General features: G+C 42.6%; 1 protein-coding gene across 11 annotated transcripts in view; it reads right to left on the minus strand.

Moving 5' to 3' along the window:
• Window positions 1-20,802, minus strand: part of trpm3 (transient receptor potential cation channel, subfamily M, member 3) — a 135,198-nt gene that overhangs the window by 19,660 nt on the left and 94,736 nt on the right. For 3 of the 11 annotated variants that reach the window (XM_069683732.1, XM_069683737.1, XM_069683735.1), the window contains exons 9-17: window positions 15,369-15,441; window positions 10,485-10,585; window positions 9,655-9,789; window positions 9,399-9,449; window positions 6,058-6,093; window positions 5,742-5,882; window positions 3,522-3,551; window positions 1,838-2,130; window positions 259-487 (exon numbers count right to left, since the gene is read on the minus strand). In XM_069683732.1, the coding sequence (XP_069539833.1) occupies window positions 259-487; window positions 1,838-2,130; window positions 3,522-3,551; window positions 5,742-5,882; window positions 6,058-6,093; window positions 9,399-9,449; window positions 9,655-9,789; window positions 10,485-10,585; window positions 15,369-15,441 (1,089 nt within the window). Of the gene's footprint in view, window positions 1-249; window positions 488-1,837; window positions 2,131-3,521; window positions 3,552-5,741; window positions 5,883-6,057; window positions 6,094-9,398; window positions 9,450-9,654; window positions 9,790-10,484; window positions 10,586-15,368; window positions 15,442-20,802 lie in introns of all 11 variants that reach the window. The other 8 variants (XM_069683736.1, XM_069683734.1, XM_069683741.1 and 5 more) reach the window with 7 other exon arrangements.

The raw sequence follows: 20,802 nt of genomic DNA on the forward strand, positions 1-20,802 counted from the left end.
TAGCTGTCGCATACAACCCCTCTCCACTTTCCTGTGACCCACTCAGCAGAGTGATTTGGGCCAACTCTAAAGCAGTTTCTCAGGGAGGTTAGAATTGCTCTCATCACTTTCTAACTTTTTTCAGGTAGTCTGAGTGGATTCAATCTGCCTCTGAAACACTGAAGCCTGGAGTCTTTGTGAAGACCCTTTTCTTATTTAATATAAGTACACTTTTCTTCACCCACACATTAACCCAAACATCTAGCCCACTTCTTTTACCTTCAGTCCTGAGTTCTTGCGCATGCGCAGGCGTCCCATCCACATGTCGGTCAGCAGCATCTGACTGCAGGTGTGAGCGATGAAATCTCTGTGTTTGGCTGCTACCGCCAGCTGCAGGCAGGTGGCGTTGCTCCAGTTCTTCAGCTCGTACGTCAGGAGCTTCATGGCCATCTGCTCGTCCTGTTTATAGGACTGGTCTAAGAGTTCCACTGCCAGCTGGCCAAACTCTCTGGGAAATGATATACAGGACATAGACAGGCACACAGAGACAGTGAAACACTTTGTTCAAATATGTACAAATGTTATTGAAGTGGTTAAAGAATCATTGACCATCTGGACTGATTCTAAAGGAGATTAAATTAGCATACAAACACACGAACACTATATTTGGCTTATCAACTCAGCATGTTGGCATGAAGGCCGATCATGACAAGCATATTCATTCACTAGATGCATGTGTGTATACTTCCAAGGTGAGCCGGTCGGGACTGCTTGTTTATCATTTTTATGATGTATGTTTACTGAATGCTGATCTGTGGGAATATAATATGGCCTACACACACAGACACACACAACTACAGTACATAAACACACGCAAACCTCCTACACCTTTTAATACTCAAAACTGCAAACAAAAAAAGCACCAACCGTTCCAGACAATACGGAGAAAAATCAATACCCAAGATCAAGTTTCAGCCTAATTTCAGACTCTGAAAGAACTTTCTTCGACACACACAAACACAGACAAACACACACACAAACGCAGACACATTCCCAAACCCTCCTCACAAATAGCAAAACAATATTTCACACTACACTGGAAGCAATCTCTCCTGTGTAGCTTAATGTGAATAACAAGGGACGCACTCTGCTGGAGAATTTATAAAACAAGGGCTCACACATTCTAAGATGCAGAGCAAATGTTGCTGTTTCATGAAATATAAAAGGTCCATGTTTCACAAATATATACTCGGCTTGGAGATGCCCAAGTTCACACATACAGTATATCCCTTGAGTTCATACAAACACACACACACCGAACACAAGCACCACAACCACAAATTAAGACGTAAAAATGTTTGTAGTTAAACAAGCTCTTCGAAGGAAGCCAGCCAGCTGTGAGGCTGGCCTTTGAAACTCTGTAAGTGCGTGCGTGTGTTTACAGTTTGTGTAAGTGTGAGTTGTGGTAAGCGTGGCTGCGCATCATTTGCAGTATCAACATTTTTTCCCCTAATTAACAGTCATCTCCATCGCCAGCATTTTCATCTCTTGGTGATCACCTTCATCTTTAACTAACAATGATGCATGTTTTTAGACTTCTGTATGTATGTCACTTAGATCTCATGGGAGCCTGGAGGAGGCTGAAACAGGTCCGTTTGCAGGGAAGAAGGTATGTTAGTGTGTTTGTGTATCGATATACTATATGGCCATATGTGCTGGGAGTATACTTTCTTGTGTAGACTGCATTGAACTTTGCATAAATCACTGAGTGCAGAAAGATTTCCAGACAGGTCAGGTCTGCAGAATATCACTATACTCAAATATCATGTTTGTTGTGTTGATAATTTGTGTCACGCACCTGGAGTTGTGGTTTAGTTCCTGCGAGATGTCGTCCACCATGTCGTTCTCAGACGCTTCGTGTGCCATGGCCTTACAGAGCTTACACGCTACCAACGCCTTGGCCATGGCCTCCTCGCCGTGCTGCCAAAAGAACAGCGCCATCTTCTGACGTTTCATGAGCACGGCCCACACCATGAGCTCGTGGAAGGGGAAAGGGAAGTGGTTAATTTCGGGGTCGTCCAAATCAATGTCCACTTCCTCCTCCCGTTTACGCGTCGTCTTCTGGCGTCCTCTGCGGATTGGCATGTCGTCCTGGTGGAGATCCAGAGGAAGTGAGTGGCGGGAAAGACACAGACAGGTAAGTAGATATACATATATTGTGACTTGTTATGGATTAGATGTTTAATCACATCCAGTTATCTAACTATATCTCTGAAGGACTGGCCACCTTGGCTACACGTATAGAGGGGTCAGATCACACAGTGAAGATAGTGATTATAATATATTTCATCATGTATTATCAGAATGTATTTTCTAACACTGCGCACACTCCACATGATGAACATGAGTTGAATTCAGAGTCAAATCAGGCTTTGAAAGACACAGGTGGAAGGACAAAGTGCTACACACAAAATACACTTAAAATCTTATCAATGAAATCTTATCGTAAGTTTTTTCTCTCTGTTCTTACTTTCACTTTCATTTTAAGGCCAAAAAAGGTCTCCAGGTTGTCTGTCTGTCTCTGGAGAGATTCATACTGCCTGTTAGTGCCTAAATGGCATTTCAGCAGCGGCATTGATCTCCAATAATTTCACATTTTAACAATTGAGGACTACTGACAGCTGATCAATAACAGAGACCTGAGGAATGGCTTTCAGTCGCTCTACAACCGCTGCTCACTCTGAGACAGATTATGTGGACGTGTAAATATATGATAGTGGTGCAGCGTGTAACATTGACAATCTACACAGCAGTAAATTGAACATATTCTGTTTCATAGCCAGGTTATCATAATGGTTTAATGACACATCTGAAATTAAGGTACAGATTTAAACAGACAAAAACAAAAGGGAGAACACCCACTGACAGGGAGACGGATATCATACAGGCAGACATACAAAGGAATGGACGAGCATGCACGTTAGATATAAATACCTCTGAGAAAACTGTAGACACATGCTGTGATAAAAGCTTTATGATGTGGATAGTTCATGGTGTGTACGCCATGGGTACATACGAGTACACAAGCCATGTATTATGTCATTCTGTTAGGTCAGTCATTACCTATTCAGCTACATATAAGTGGGTTATTTTGACATGTAGCATCAGAATTGTTACATTTATACTACTAAACAGTTACATTTTAGTCTTTTACTCTCATAAGTCTGAGCGAAATGTAAATGAAAACAACTTTTGACATAGTAGTATGAAATGTGCCAATAACTGTATTTGACACCGAGCCCTCGACTGGCTGAAAAGTGGCTGCACAGTTTGCCAGCAAAATGTATAAAATGTGCCTCAAGGTCTTCCTTTCGAAAGCTGCGAGGCACACTGCCCACACTTAACGACTGTGTCCCTGAAAGGATCCTGCAGACTGACTATACATTCAACACGTTCGGAGGCAGAGGGCCGCGTTTCAGACGAGAGAGAAAGAAACATTGAAGGAATGACTGAATAACAGCTTTGATGAGAGCAACACTCACCTCCATCCCCAGCAGTTTCAGGGCTTTGGGCTAGAAAAGCAACAGAAACATAAACAAACAGAACAAGACTTTGTCGGATGTATTTTATAGAGTAATTCACTCTATAAGCACAACACAGCACACACTGACAGACAGACTCACTCACATGAGAGCAGAAATATTCCTCTGTATAGTAAGTCTTTCAGATTAATGGTTTAAAGTGGCAACAACAGTGAGGGATTTGATGTGATTGACAGTTTGGTATAAAAACAGCTTCAATCTCTTACGGTTGTGTGTTTGCATGTGTTAAAGCAGAGTGTATTTGTGCATCTGGTACAGTACTGTGTGTCTGTATTAAAGCAGGGCATGTATGAATTATGCATTCATGAGCCATCATCTGAGTTGATATAAATAGCACGTCTCCTGTGGGGATTTTGATATCTGCATCTATTTCCAAGCTTTGTTCTTAGTTAACATGTGTTTGTGTGTGCGTGAGAGTGCGTGCGTGCGAGTGAAATTGTGAACGCACGTTTATTTCATCATGAAAATCACGTTTTGCCTCTTTGCTCGGTAACAGACCCTTTTCTTTGCTTTCGCTTTATCTGTGTCTTTCCAGCTGCTTTGTTGCCGCCATGGCAGACACACAATGAGATAAACAGGCACGTGGAGAGGACTCACATACACACACAAACACACACACACACTCAAACACACAAACGTAAAGGTGCACCATCGCGCAGAAGTATGGCGATTCAGACACAGCTGTGTATACTTGTATTTTCATCACACCTGTGGCGGTGTGTGAGGTATCGAGGCAGAATGAGAGCATTATACATCGGAGAACAGGACGTGAACATACACATCAGGAGGTGCCGTTTGTGTGCTGTAAAACACACAATCACCAAACACTACATCTCATGATTTCAGTGATCAGTCCTCCACTTTGGTTGAAGGTCTTTTAATCAGTGAGATGGGTGTGTGTAGTGGTTGGAATGAAGTGCGTGTATTCTTTGGGGGACTTATGATGGCACATGATGAAGAGCCGCTGCTATAGATGAATGATTTGTTGCATCAAGCTAATAATAGCCCGTGCTGTGCTGCTGCTCCCCTCGATGTGTTGAAATGAAGGATAAGAGGAGGACCACTCTGAGTTTAACCAATCTTAGTTATTTGTATGGATGTATTATTGTTTAGAGCTGTCAGGCTGAGATATGTAGATTCATATTCCATCCAAGCGCTACATTTGTTGCCCCTTGAAGACAAATATCTTGCACCTTTTTCTTGGGGCTAATAGATCTTAAAGACATAATCTCGAAATTCTCAGTTTCTTTCTCTTTGGCAGCACCTAATGGCGATAAGAGGTGATCACGGGATAAGTCCCAGAACACTTTCCTTTTTAGACTGTTTGCCTTCATCTGAGCGTCGAATTTGTTTCTTGTTCTTTGGATTTTCACTTATTTTTGAAGTTGTATCTGTAGTCATCGATCTTTTCTTTGTTTGTTCAGCCATAGTAGATTACTGTTTACTCGCAACACTTGCAGAGACCGGAAAAGCAGCTGCTTAGCTCTGCCTACCCTCTCTGGCAGACCAACCACTGCCGGGTGATGGAAAACGCGTCACTAACTGGGCGCTGCTTATGATTTTTTCCACGAATGTCGCCACAGACACCCAGTGCGTAATTCTATATACTGCAAATGCAAAGGCTTTCATGAGCGGGCCATAGGCTCAATCCCCATTGAGTTACCTCATTCTGCGATAGATAGAGACTTAAATGAAAATCGATATTATATCTTTAAAAATACATTTCCATTTTGTTCCAGAGAAACTATTGTCCTGCCACTTCAGTCAAACATTTACCTTACAATAATTACTGCAAAAGAAAGATCAGCATCTAGTCGCTGTATAAAAACAACATACGATTCAGTATGCAGCCAACGCACTTGCTGAGGTCTCACTTACTTCCTGCTCGTTCAGCCATGCTACAGCTAACAAAATGTATATAAACATGCTAATTTACCTCTTGTATCAGCAAGGTGAAGTTTGCCCTTGAGTACACAACATTTAATTAAAGTGCATTAATTTGCCCGTGCTATTAAATTTGCCCTTATCAAAGCTAATTTGATCATAAGACTCTTTAACTAACGCTGGTTGGTTGATTAATGACATTAAAAATTCCTGCGCAATAGTGTTGAAATGCCCTAAATGTTGGGGTGTGTATGTGGGTAAGAAACAAGCACTCACCCTCTTGGGTCCAAAAAGGTTGTGGTACAAGGTTCTGAATCTCTTCCTGGTGTAGTTACACCGATACGCCCCGCCCATGAGGTATTCAATGACCAGGCCGATGTCGATGAGGCTGATGCGGTAGTCCGGGGGCAGGTTTCCCTAGAAAAGCAGGCAGTGTTAACAGGCGAGAAACTAGGCCAAATGACTAATGAAGGAGGGTTAAAAAAGAGGGAAACACCAGTACAAAACAAACACAGTCAGACACACTCACTTCACAAAATCCATATCAAACTGTTTTTGGCTATGAAAGAAGAAACGTGATTATCGGATTCACCTTGAAGTAGATCCAACTGAACCCTGGATATTCTCGCTTGGAAAGAACACACAATGTCAGTGAGTAAACGGCACGACAAGCAAGAGCGGGAAATGAGATACACAGAAACTCTCAGGTAAGATCTCTCTTCCAGCCTCTCTAATGCTTTGTTATCTCAAACAGACTGTGTTTCTGTTTATGTATTTTTTCAATTATGCCGATTTTGGTTTTCATCTACAAATCTGGAGCCGTCTCCTGAGTGGCTGAACAATAACTGGTCACAGTTTCAATTAAAGTACTACTCCTGAAAGCTCTCTGTAACATGAATCTTTTAAGCTGTAACGTCCTCCTGTAGAGGAGTATAATGGGAGGAGAGAATAAAACTCAGGTGTATTATGATTCATGAGTGTCGGAGAACAATTACAAAGATGTAAAAAATTGAATGATTTGTCGTAATTTCCATTGAGGGAAATAATGAGATCTTCTCAGGGAGGTTCAATGCAGTTTTGAAGAGAGGAAAAGAAAGAGAAAGAGGTAATGTCTTATTAGCCTGGAAGAGAGGGGCATGGAGAAACAGAGCAGCAGCTATTAATGCTGGAGGGCAGAATCTAATGAAATAGAAATCCTTTCATATGACGACTATAACCGTTTCAACACTCGCTGCTCCTCCTCGTGCCCTCAACATCAACCCTGCATCCTGCAGTCATTACCCTGACCCCCACTGTTTCTTCGAGCTACACCAATTACTTGACATGTCTTTACACCTTCCCTGATACCATCTCCACTCAGATGTGAGATCCTAGAAATCCTCCCTGTCCTCCTCATCCGCAGCCTGTCTTCATATCCAAAGACTCAGGGTCCTTGGCAGTAAAGCCTGGAAAACCCCTGTCGGCCAACTGATCACTTTGAAGTGGAGGAAGCCACAGATGTTGCTCTGTGAGTTTCAAAGTGAACACACAAAGCTTCAGCTCCTCATGGTGCAGATATACAGAGTTCAGAACGCACCAGTCAGCGGTCAGCAGAGCCATCTTTGAAATCCCCGTGGTGCTGAAGCTTGAGCTAATAGCTGTTTGTTTACACCTTGTGTGAATAGACTGAGAGGTGTGGTGCTGCAGACTCTGCTCGACTGAAAACTTCTCTTTCCTGCAACAATATGTAATGACTGGCAATAACAGACAATGGAGATACTGGTGAAAATTGACTGAAGCTGAAATACAATATTAAAGTGGTAATCTGGAAGGTCTGTTTCGTTCTCTTTGGCGGCACCTATGGTGATAAACAGTAATTGCGGGAGCACACTTCCCAGATATCCAGAGAGTGTTGCACGTGTGACATCCACGGTTGTTACAGTTTTAAATCTTGATTTTCCTCGCTGACGGTCGCTTTCCTTTTTAGACTGTTTGCCTTCATCTGAGCGTCAAATTTGTTTCTTGTTCTTTGGATTTTTACTTATTTTTGAAGTTGTATCTGTAGTCATCGATCTTTTCTTTGTTTGTTCAGCCATAGTAGATTACTGTTTACTCGCAACACTTGCAGAGACCGGAAAAGCAGCCGCTTAGCTCCGCCTACCCTCTCTGGCAGGCCAACCACTGCTGGGTGATAGAAAACGTGTCACTAACTGGGCGCCGCTTGTGATTTTTCCTGCGTCGCCACCAACAACCAGTCCATAATACTGCAAATGCAAAGGCTTTCATCAGTGGGCTCAATCACCATTGTGTTACCTCATTCGACGGTAGATAGTGACTTTTCAGACATTTCTTCAGACATTTCTTTCAATAAAAATCCTCAAGATTATTACTTTAAATTGTATAATGTAATAAGCACTTAAAAAGTCAGTTCTTGTGTGAGCAGGTGACCTACAACATAATACAACAATTACTCAAAACCATTTCTAGTTTCAATAAGCAAAGAAAGTAAACTGCCTGTTACATTTTGATTTACTTTTGAGACTCAGAGCCAAAGGTGCATCGCTCCAAAGCTTTCACCACAAAACTGCATTGTTCGCTTCCTCTGTAGGAAATCCAATTTCTGCTCCGGCAGCTGTAGTCCGCAAACCAATCTCCATGATTCTCCGCTGTAAGCCTTTTCCTTTCTTCACACAATCTAATAAACGGAGCAGAATCAACCTGAGAGCAACCTTCACCGGCTTTTACAGCTGTTCGCACGACACCTGCATCTGACTGCTAACAGTGTGATAAAACAATCTACCACGAAGAGTAAGAAGAAAAGGAGAGAGCAATGACACGTGGCACGTGACTTAGCCTGAGAATAGCAGTTAAATCTAACAAGCCTCTAACTATAATACAACACTGACGCAAAAACACTCAGCTACACTAAACACACAGCTCTGCCAAGAGAAGATGGAGATGTTATGCCATGCACTACTACACGGTGTGTGAAGCGGCGTGGTGAGGTGTAGTACACTGCATATTTTCTCTGCAGCAACTTGAGATCAGAGTTGTGTTTAAAGACAGAGAGGAGTGAGTACAACATCGAGCCTCTTCAGTGGCTCCCAGAGGAGCATGCGGCATTACTGTAATCAGCAACACTTTAATTAATGAACACCTTTAGATGCTAATGGTGGTGCTGCTGACCTCTCCATCATCTGTGTACAGTGGGATCACTCAGTTGGCGAGCAGACATGGACTGGATGTAAAGATGTAGCTTGTTTTTTTATTGCAGTAATCATCAAGGTGCTATAAAAGATATGCAGCAAAAATAATGAACACTGCATAGTGTTGGCTGGACTTCAGCCAGAAAATGGAGAAAGGAGAGAGAGAGCATTTCATTGTCTTTAATAGGAAAATCACACAGCTTGATGTACAATTTCCCTACTTAGAGAACTCGATGATACGGCGTATCAAAAGAAAACACTTAATAGTGTTGTTAAAGATGCAAATAAAAACAGACATGAATAAATTGTTGGTGTCTACTGAGTTCTTTCTTCTCAGCCTCACAGCGGCCCCAGTTGGCTCAAACTCAAGTTCTGTGGATAAAGCGATGTTTAATACATGTGGTGTTTGTTTACCATGTCAGTGCGTGCCTTAGAGAAAGAACAGAGTAAATTGCAGAAGAGTCATGAGAGGGATGGGAGTCGTGCATAGCTCTACACAGCCACGGCAGCCCGCAACTCCAGCTGAAAGAGAAAAGCCGGCCTCTATTCGCGTCCAACAGCAACTAGGGGCAACCAAAATGTAAACACACACAATGGACGCAAAGAATGAAATGACACGCACCGCAAAAAAAAGCAACTGAAACTCTAAGAAGTCAAACGTCTTCTTTAATGTACACATTCAAGCCAACATTCCCATACAGTGTGCCTGAACAGCCACAGAGCTAAAGGACGGCAGTGGTGGTCTTACCTTTTTGACATCTCTGACGAGGTGGTACAGCGTGTTGGACGGTCCGTGTCTCTGTTTAAAAAAACAAACACAACACATAAGATATTATTTAGATCACATGCAGCTTAGGACAAATCTGACCCTGCCTAATATTCTGTTCATTACAAGCAGCATGCTATTAATTGTAAAAAATACCTAAAATTCATGGATGTACCCCTGTGTTTTGCAAAAACATAATACCACTTGTATTACAATCTACTTATGTGCATGTTTTTACCGTGTTGTAGAGCTCCTCCAGCCTGGAGAGCGTGAGGAAGCGGTGCATGCTGACTCCATTTTCAATCAGCAGCTTTACAAAGTCCACCCTGTCCAGGACTAAGGCATCCAGCATTGCCTGCTCCAGGGAGCCGACCTACAGCACGTGGGAGGAGAATACATAAGCTGATGATACCATACACAGCCCACGCTACATGCTACGGACTAAACATAAGCACTGCACGGACATATATGAAGCTCAACAGGATTATTATAAAATTATTTTACATAACATGTGAGTAGAGACACACTTTCGATACTGATGTGTGTTTTATCTTTTATACCTTTATTCAACTTGACACCATAAAACCAGAGAGTTGAGACAGTTTCAGATAAAATCATCTGAGAATAGCAAGGAATCATATCTTTTAATTAACACACAGATAATTATCATGGATTATTAACCATTTAGAAGTCCCTGAACCTCTCACTCATGTTGAGTCAAAGCTGCCTTCTGCATCCAAATTGTCTTTTAAATATGAAAGTCTCATTTTATCTGGTGCTGAAGTTATCATCCTTCTCTTTATAATCACTTTAACTAAGACAGTTATTCTGTCTTATTGTAAAGCATTTTCAGCTCTATGTCTTTTATGCAATATCAATTATTTTTGGGTAATATCTGCTGCTGAGGATTGTAAACAAATATCTTGTATGCTACAAATCAAGACAAATGTACAATGCCAAAGCAGTTATATGCTTCCATATTGTTAGTATCAGTGGGAATACACAAAGAAAAAACATTCCCAGTGAATAAAATCAATATTTCTGCTGCAGTGTGTTTGTGTTTCTTACAGGCCACTGCTGTCCATAGATGAAGATCTGACTGCGGGCGATGTCCACTCTGTTCCACGCCAGAGCCAAACTCAGCTGGTCAGGAGCTGAAGCGTTGGCACCTACGAGAGGAAACAGGCGAGTTTAGAGACAATGTCTGACAAGGCTTTTTAAACACTGATACATGCAGTATTACATACTAATGGGCTGTTCATTTGTTGAGATCTAGTTTGTGTCTTTAGTTATTTCTGCTCTCATCTTCCCAAGCTAGATGCAGTGCTTTTCTTGCTGTTCTTCATCCATCATGTCATCTCTATATTCATCATAAACAGACTCAACACAGAAAAGAGATTCAGTACCTTGTCGCCAATCCAACATACTCTAGACAAAATCTAGACATGACTTGAAGTGGCTACGTTTGGGTTTGTTTTATTTGAAGTAGCAAAGTCTTGGCCTGGGTTTGTTCAGTGCTATTCTAGTGTTAACTGTGTTTTTGACCCCAATCTAAACTTGTGTCTTTGGAGCCACTGCTGCCGCCTAATGATGGCTAGCTCCCATATTTAAGTACTCAGGCCTGCTGGGACTTCTTCCAACGCCAGGCTCGGTGGATCTCTGCTTCACAATGTCTCGTCTGTTTTTCTGTGCTTCTGTAGAGAGGACGATGTCGTCGCACTAAAGAATGACAGCTGGGTCTTTGATGTAAGACTTATTTGCTGCTCCTTCTCATCCCTGCGTACAAGTCTGAATACAACTGTGTTTCTTAGATTTGCTGTGCCAGTGGACATCACTGACAGTGCTCGTCCTGTAAGAACTACATGACTGTAATGTAACTATTTGAGGAGATTAAAGAACCACAGTACACACAAGAGTTAAAAAGAAAAATGAACAAAAGATGAAAAAGTGTAATTCTGGACTGATCTGATTTGCCTTTTATTTCTAAATGAAAAAACGCGTTGTGAAAAATTTAAGTAGTAGATGGCGCTCCTGAAAAAGGACAGTGTGACAGCTCTTCTGTGAGTCACTGCTGTTTATTAAATCTGGCCAGATGCTCAGCAAGCAGGGCTGGTTTGTGTGTTTGATGTGGTTCTTTCAACTTTACTTGCTGCACTGACGTTATTTTTGCATCCTCATCCTTATCTAAGTGTGCAATTGGGCCCTGGTGTGTACTGAAACACTTCCTGTTGTAGGTATTTTCTACAGGAGCATAAAAACAGTGATACGGTGTTTGATTTAAAACTTAGAGGCAGAATAAAATGAAACAGGAAAGAGAGAAAGTGTAAATCTACATTCAAACCTCTCTGTTCAGACATGGTGAGCAACATTTAATCAAAAGTTAAACAGCTTCACTCTAAAACTGTTGTATCGGCAAACTTCAGACACAGCTGACCAGTGAGATGGAGCTCAAAAAGCCAGCCTGCTGTTCCCATTAATAATTTACCTGCACACTGGGAGGAGTTACCCAAAATGAGAGCGATAAAGCAACAATTCCCCCACGCCTTTAGAGAAATCCACTGTAATTTAAAGTATAATAATAATCCCTTGTGTGTAGACAAGACTGGGTAATTTTTAATAAGCGCCCCAGTATCATCACTTTACACTGCTCTCTCCGTCTTAAAGGCCCGTGCAGCATTACTGCAGCTTAATGTTCAGGCAGAGAGAGGCCTGCTAATGAGATGCAGAGCCGACTAATAAGAGCTTTAGAGGAGGTGTGTGTACATTAAAAGGCAGGGTGGCCCGTTGTTTCAATCAGGGAGGTTGAACTGCAGCCAACTGACGTTATAGACCTAATCTTCAGCATATTGACTGCCTCAGACAGCGGACCATCAATAACCGAACACTCCCCTCTGTTCCACCATGTGTCTAAAGCTGCACTTTCCTTCCTGCTCTGCCTGTTCCTACTTCTCTAAATCAGCTCACACACACTCAAACCTTTTCTTCCTGCGCTTCCTCCGTGTATTCCTGACTGTGCCGTGCCTTGTTGAGCTTCAGGCTGTAGCTTAGTTCTTCAGCGAAGGAGTCTAATCCAGTGTTTTAAAAAAGCTCTCAGGCAGGATGTGACTGATTTCATTCTACACTAAAAGCCTTAACGAGGCTCATTCAGCAGAGAGAGAAGGGAGCAGAATGAGACTTGCATGTAAAATGACCCTCATGCTGTTTAACATAAAGCCTTTTTCACCCCTTTTCTCATCCTTTCACTTCTCTTGTCTCTTCCTTTTTCTTATTTTCTTTTATTCACTCCCTCCTCACTCGTTCCTTCATATGCCTTCCCTATCACAATCTGAGATGAGATGAATAAAAAAGTGACGGAAACATGATGGAGACATGTGTACGCAGTGAAAGTAACAGGGCAAGAGAGCAAGTCTGCAATGAAGATGAATATCAGGGAGTGATGCATGTGCAGAGGAAATCATGCATCTCGACTGCTACACATCAATTATGTAAAACACTCTCCCTCTCCAAACTTCCCTCTCTTTCTCGCTCTCTGTGGAATGAAATGTTTCTCTCAGGAACGATTCGTGCGACAGTCAATCATATGCATTGACTTGCTAAGCAGTCTCACGGGACTCGCTGTGTCTTTGCGACACGTCTGTGATAGTGTGCCTTGTGTGTTCACAGGTACAGGTGTGTGTTTGAGGGAGAGTGAGCGTGCAAACTCCAGCGGGACTTGTTAACGTCATATTCCTTGAAGAGGCAAGAGCGAACGTGATCAATAGAAGCAACTGAAAAACCAGTCGAAGGTATGGATCTATGAATCCTGTGTTAGTGAGTGTGTGTGGAAAAGTGTGGACAAGAGGGTGGGGCCCTGGGAAACAAGACAATGTTAGTTTTCACATTTTCAAATTTGTAACCCAATTTGGTTTAAGTGATTTCCCTTATAAATAACTGCATTATAATTTTTACAGTGTAAGAATGGCAGCTTATACTACCTGTATATCTCCCTGTATATCTTACATTAGGTCTGTGCTGCTCCTACTGAGCTCATTGATTATTTGTGTTGCAGTGTGGCACATGAAAGAGAGGAACCAAGACAGATATCAACCTCTAAATCACCACTCGTCTACACTATCACAAAATCTGTTAATCATAACCGGTGTACTGCGTGTAAAGATAAGACACAAGCCTGAAATGTGGAACTCCCTGTTAGCACCCGTGTAGCTGTGAGACATGCACACAAATGTCCCTCGCCATGTGTCCCTTTCAAAGTGCTTATTGACCTCAAAGGGAATTAATGTGATAAATGCCAATTAAATTACAACATAAACTACAAAAGACACGGACATAAAGACACAATACTGTTCATAATTCATTGGTCCTGTAATTATCTGTCCCTGGCCACGCAGTTAATGAGCAGCAGTGTTCATGCTAATTAATTATTCTGCAGGTGTCGATGTGATTCTATTAGCATATTAAGTAGGTAACCTGAAATCACTGAAGGTTGTCTGGCACTGCCTCAGAAACCTCCCCCCGTTAAAGGGAATAATTAGAAATACTTTTTAATGAGACTTCAATGTTTTCTTGCCATGAGTTGGATTAAAGAGTGGCTGCACCATAATTACTGTATGTAGCTAAAGCCAGCAGCTGCTTAGCTAAGCTGAGCACAAAAACTGGAAACGAAAGAAAAAGTTTGCCCGACTGTCAACATTGAACAAAATCTGCAAAACAGCAGGTTCATAGATCACTAATTCAAATATTATATTTTGTTTAATCTATACAAAAAATCAGCTAGAAAAACAAAACGTTGCTTGTAATAGTTGGTTTTGTCCCAGACGTGCTGTAAAAAAGAAACAGATATTTGTGTGAGTTGGTGGACCAAGGTAGTATGAACTGGATAATATTGGACAGGCAGAAATATTTATATAGCCTCTGGGGACAACGCCGAACATGCCGGGCGTTTCCGCTTTAGCCAGTAGTTAGCAAAAAATCACTTTCAGCAAAGACTTCCTTTTCCGTGCGCTGCAATGTTGACAGTCCAGAGGCTGTACTCTGGCTTACTACTGCCGTATGAACCCGAAAAAGAAACGTTTTTTCTTGTGATTTACTTTAATTAACGGGTCTTACCTTTGCCAAAATTACATTATGATGCAGATTTGGAAAAAGTAAAAATGCAAGCTTTGTCAGGTCTTTTTCGTTTTTTTAATGATGATCGTTTCTGAGGCATTCGAGGAAGTCGGAACACTTTCGTGGCGCAGCGTCAAGGGAATTTATCTCAAGTTGAATTTTTCTGAATCTAGAACTGATCTATAGAGATTAATAAGAAGCGAAATTATCATCAGATAGCCGCACTATGGCGTCATTACGGCGCATTACGTTCCCTTTGCTTTGCTCTCCACAAGGACTGTTTTTCCTGCGTACACCGCAGCCTGCTGATACGGATTGCTTTATATTACTTGGACTACAAACGTACAACAAACGGAAACTGGAACACTTGCCATAGTAAAAAAATCCACGTCCCTGCCCACAGATTCTACATAGAAATGTAGAATCTGTAAATAGAGATTAAACTGTCAGTGATAAAAGGAATTGTGCCCATGGCGCTCTGTTTCTTCCTACAGTGTAAAGAAGCAATTGTTTAATATGCTAATATATCATAAAGAATGAATGCTGCACGTTTGCTTTAGAGTCTCCCTGCCCCTCAGTGATCATATAATACTTAATGGAGCTTTAAGAGGGAAATCAACAGGCACAGATGTCTAAGCTTTGAATTAAATACGCAGGAACATACTTTTATGCTTTGAACATACACCTGAACTGGGACAGTGGGACGAACGCTTTCTGAAAATATATCACTCTGCTTTTATGTACAGAAACCTCCAAGTAACAACATCCCTGGAGAGCGAGAGTGAAATAGAAGCCACTTACTGTACGTTCATTTTCAGGAGCACCTACACAAATACACACACCCACCTTTGAGTAGTGCAGTGAGGATGGCAAGGTCAATGTCCTGATGACCCTCGGACCCCATCCGGAAAACAGTTATCTGAGAGACATAAAGAGACACAGAGAGAGAAAGAGTGAAGGACAGGTGCATTAATTCTACACAAGCCGAAGTGACTTCACTCAACACTTCTACTGTTGTTTGATTGAACGTATCAAAGCTTATGGTATACACAAATTCAGTCATATCCTCAGTGAGATGGTTTTCTTTTCTGCTTCACTATAAAAAACTGCTGTTGAGGTGCTCAGTGGGGGAAGGAGAGGCATTGCTCTGATGTAATGTACTGTATCTCCTCTTCAGAGTCTCTTTTTTTATCTCTTGTGCAGAGAAAACCACAAAACTCTCACATCAATGGGGGGGAGGGAATGAAGGAATTCGCTGAGAAGGCAGGTGAGCAGAATGAGCGTAAAAACATGACAAAGAAAGAGAGATCAAATGAATCGAAACTAATTGAGCTGTCGTTTACCGAAGAACATTCTGTTCTTCTTCTTTTGCCGAGTCAAACACGCTTCAATTTGGATGTGTTAAAAATATTTCACTCTAAGGCCAGTTAAGGTCTTCGTGTGTCCAACCTGAGATGTCCCTCAGGTGCATTTTTACACCCTGCATGAGATGCCCTAATGGTGCAATGGATGAAAGCCGCTAAGAGGGAAATCAGAGAAATGGGGCAGCTTTTTTTCTGTGCTTTTTTTGTCATTTATAGCAAGTGCGTGTACAGACACCTGTGTTAACATGTGTGGGCATACATGCTCGTAAGTGTGCATGTGTGAAGGGCACCTTGTGGGAGCTGTGTACGGGTGAATGCGTGTTCCGAATGCCTGACAAGCTATTCCTTTAATCCTTCCATCCACCCATCCATCTCCTCCTCCCACCTCCCCCCCTCCCCCTGAAGCCCATCTCCCTTCCCATCTTCCCTCTCTAAATGGCTTCATTTTGTGGAGCGTCGGGAATCCGCTGTTGCTGCTGCTGTTGCTGCTGCTGCTGCTGCTGCTTTCCCTTGGGCAATGCTGCAGTGTTGTAGGCAATCCCTCCTCTTTCTCTCTCTGTCTCCCTCTCTTTTCTCACAATAAAAACGCACAAACGCAATCCAATTCACATTGATGATATACAGTAGCTATAATGTTGGCTCATTCATCATTTGCACACCACATGCTGATGACATGCTGCCTTATGCCTGAGAGAGAAAAGAGGAGTGAGAGATGATGTAACGCCTGAGACCTGTGCCGTGCATTGCAAATGCAATCACTAATAAGAGAAGCATCTGTGTGTGTGTGTGTGTGTGTGTGTGTGTGTGTGGGTGTGTGTGTGTGTTAGTGTGCTTTTGTGTGTGTGTGTTTGAGTCTCTGTGGTGGTCACTATCACCCTGTGTAATCAAACGATCTTTCTCCAGGTGAAATGGAAGTGCAACGGGATGTGAAGGTATCGATTGAGTTCTTCATGAGCTGGGAAACCAATGATTCTCTGCTGCAGTGTGTAATTTCATGTGCTTCTCTAAGTTACAGTGTGTGTGTGTGTGTGCGTGTGTGTGTGTTTGAATGGTACGGCCAGTGGCAATATTATTATTTGCTAGAATGCATCTTTGCCTTTCCCCTAATTGATGTTAACAACACGTTTAGTGAACCATCTGCTGAACACACAAGCAATCCTATGATCTAACTGAGTGTGTCCATGTCTGTATGTTTAAAAGGGTGATTGGTCTTGGTGTGTGTTCTCTGATGTAGTGGTTTTAAAAGGTCAAACTATACGCATGCAAAGCTGTGACTTTCGGTTTAAGGAATAACCGGCCAAAGCAAGAGACAGAGAGGAAGGAGAAGGCTCATGTACAACCCCTTATTTCACCCCATCAGTACAGACTCCTGGTCTATCCACTTGTTCGTTATACCCGGTAACTATTTCTATCGCAGAATGGAGAGTTCCCTTGCAAGCACACACACACATTTGGCTCTTGGCTGCCTCAAGGACCAAAGATGGATGACAGTGTGATAAAGGAAAGATGATGATTACAGAAGATGTTCCCCAGCTTCTATTCTCACCCCTCCCTCCAGGCCTCACCATCTTATCCTCCATCCTCTTCTTTCTACCCCCCTCCCACAACCACTAATCTTACAACAACAACCTCCCACTTGCTCCCTCTTTCCCTCCCCCTTCTCGTCTTTTCCCGCTCCGTTCCCTACTTCTTCCTCCGTCCTCTTCCCGTCTTCTCCAATCACACCCCAAGGTGACCCTATGGATATGCGCCACCTGTTATCGCAGCGGCTCCACAAAACAGAGGCTTAGCGACACAACCGCCACAACAAGGCAAGGTTGCTAATTTAATTTCAACAGTCCCACAGAGAGTCATCTGAGAGTGTGTGCAAGAGTAAACAGACAGCTTCTTCACCATCTATTTCATCATCTTGTACAAGCAGAAGTGCTCTTGAGTACTCGCTGTGAGCAAACTAGTTTTCTTTCTCCTTCTTAATCACAAACTGTGGGTGAAAGGTGGGGTTGTTGTAGTTTTCAATGTGTTACAGGCTGCATGTATTTTTGCGATTTCTTTTGCCTCTACACTGACAGTCATCACTTCAGGGGTCAACATGCAAGACACAGGGCACTGACTCGTGTCTGTCACACTCCATCTCTCTGTTGAGGGAAAGAGGAGGCAGGAAAAGAGCGGGAAGAAGAGGCAGGAATTGGAAGTATAAAGAAGGGAAGAGGAAGCATGTGTAAGGCAAAGAAAGACAGAAGGAGGGAGATTTGGTGATGGGAAATCCAGAGAAGATATTTATGAAATATGAAAGAGGAAGAGCAGTGTGATCTTTCACAGTGTTACTGGGATTTGACGGAGGAATCCCGCGTCTTCAGAGACGCTAAGCTACATGCTTAGAGGATCAGAAAACTGCTCTTCACGCTGCAGTGAGCCAAGCTGATTGGAAAACATTCATCTTCATATAACGGGCAAAAACCCTGCTGACGCTGCTACATGTACATACAAGGCACATGGCAGCCACACACATACACACGCTTTAGTACAGCCCACAGAGGCTCTTACGCTCCATACATTATCCATGGTTGCAGCTCAGATCGGACATGTCTCTGTTTTCATGGTATGAATTTGAACATAAATTATTAAGATGTGCATTTATCACTTAAAACTACATTCTTCAGTGTGACAGGAAAACAGGACATTAGAGATCAAAAAGTTTCTGTTTGTGAAACTTTAAACTGATAAATGTCCCCGCTGCTAATGGACCAAGCAACGGTCTCTCCTCTGGCAGATTTCTCTGTTTGCGCCGGCTCACGCTCCTCTACTGTACCTCGCTTTCACATTTGCTCTGCACCCAAACAACATTTGTTTCCCTTCTCGTGCTTCTTGTACCATTTCCTCCCTCTCCCCCTCCATCTGTCCCTCACACCCTCCCTCCTCCTCCTCCTCCTCCTCCTCTCTCTCATGGTCCATTTAAGTCACTCTTTTTGCTCTCCTCGTCTTCCTCCTACTCGTCTCCCTAGTCAGGGAGGCGGAGGGAAATTGCAGCTTGGTGGTTCCTCCTCAATATTTAATCCGAATTAAACATATAAGGACTATTCTGCTCTCAATTATTCATACAGAGCAGGGAGATACCAGGACAGTCATCTTGCAAACCAGCCCCCCTCTCCCAGCAGAAGAGCGAGGGATCGAGCGGAGGGAGGAAGAGGCTTTTCTCATTAATTAGACCTTGTATTGGATTCTCACATTCCTGTACCGGTTCTCACGCAGCCTGTCGGCTTTTCCGTGAGCTTGTTTGAGATTCACATTAAAGTGTTCCACCTTTGCATAAAGGGGATAAAAGAAACAAGATAAGAGACGTGCATATATGATGACGATAATTACCCTTATCATCCACACAAATGGATACAACTGTGTGGCCTGTGCTGTCGTTAAGTATTCCCTTTCATTGCACTTACATAACATATGATCTATATTATCTAAAAGCTTGCACATTATTCATTGATCAGCTTTGTAATGATGTCCCCTCCCTCCTCCTTGAAACTGTATAATCTGTCATCTATAGGAAGAGAGTTTCTTCTCTGGGAAATGAGCCAGCGCGCTCCGAAATGAGACCAAAGCATGAGGCAGATAATTGGGACTTTTGTTTGTAGCTGCAAAGAGCACTTTATAATTTACTGCTTAAATAACTTCACAGCAATGAATTAGTGATATAATTAATCTTGTGGCATCTTAAATGAGTAAGAAACTCTTGCTGTATGAGGAAATAAGATAAACACATTATGTGTACATTCAGTTTGCATGCATTAAAGTCCTAAGTGATAAACACAGCAGAAGCAACAGGGTCGTAAGTGAAGCAGGAAATGTCAACATGAATAAAGCAACATGCTGAAAAGCAAGCAAAAGCAAACATCCTTTTTTTAGTGTTTCTCTCTCTTCCCTCTCAGGCACACACAAACACCTCTCTCATAAATTATCCCAGACAGTCACATTTAGTATTTCACCTTTCCCACTATTCTCTGGCTTTCCTGCTGCAGATGAGCCAGAAAAAATAAAGCACAGGTGCTCTGGCACACAGACAAACACACACTCTCATTGTCTCCCTCGCTCTCTAACACACTTACTCCGCTCAGACTGCTGCCCTGACCCAGGATAAACCTGCATTTGCTGCCAGTGTGAGTGAGTCAGTGCAACTGTTCTGTGACCCTGCTGCTGACCTGCTTGTTAACATGTGTTAAATACAACTTGGCTTTGGTATACAGGGGTAAACACAGGTTTGTAATGTAATTGCTAGGGCAGGTGGTGCAGGTACTTTACTACTAATATTCCCTGCATCCCTATAGCAGCTGCAACGTTTAGAGCTCTCAAGTCTAAGTTAGACTCATATCCGCAGAGATACTTGAACATGATTGTAGAGTACTTGTACAGTACCTTCTCATAATCCATTATCTCATCCACTATCTATACCACTTATCCTGCTCAGGGTGGGCAGGAACCTATCCCAGCTGGGCGAGAGGCGGGACTGATTGCCAGTCAATCACAGGACTGACACATGGAGACCAATGACTGTATAGATGGACGGCGAGTCTCCATCTGCTCTCAATGTACGAAATTGATGCCAAAATAGTCCCCCTGATAGGCGCTGCCATCTTGCGCTGGTGATGTGATTTCGAGCCAAAGTTGCGCAGTAGAGGTTGGCGGATGGAGCCGCTGTAGCAACTTCAACGAGTGAAAACACACACTTAACACTTGGATGTAAATCAGCATGATACGAACTAACTATAATGACAGAAACCATGTTTGAGAAACATTTATTTGACGTGTGTTTTGATTTTATAGTTTGACTCATGTCCCATCTGTTGACATGGAGGAGGCGGGCTTTATGACCTATACTGCAGCCAGTCAGCAGGGGGCGCTAGAGAGGTTTTGGCTTCACG

The sequence above is a fragment of the Semicossyphus pulcher genome, unplaced genomic scaffold, assembly GCF_022749685.1.
Source record: "Semicossyphus pulcher isolate SPU_LCO1_2020_fin unplaced genomic scaffold, fSemPul1.0.p SCAF_6, whole genome shotgun sequence".
In the NCBI taxonomy this organism is placed as follows: domain Eukaryota; kingdom Metazoa; phylum Chordata; class Actinopteri; order Labriformes; family Labridae; genus Semicossyphus; species Semicossyphus pulcher.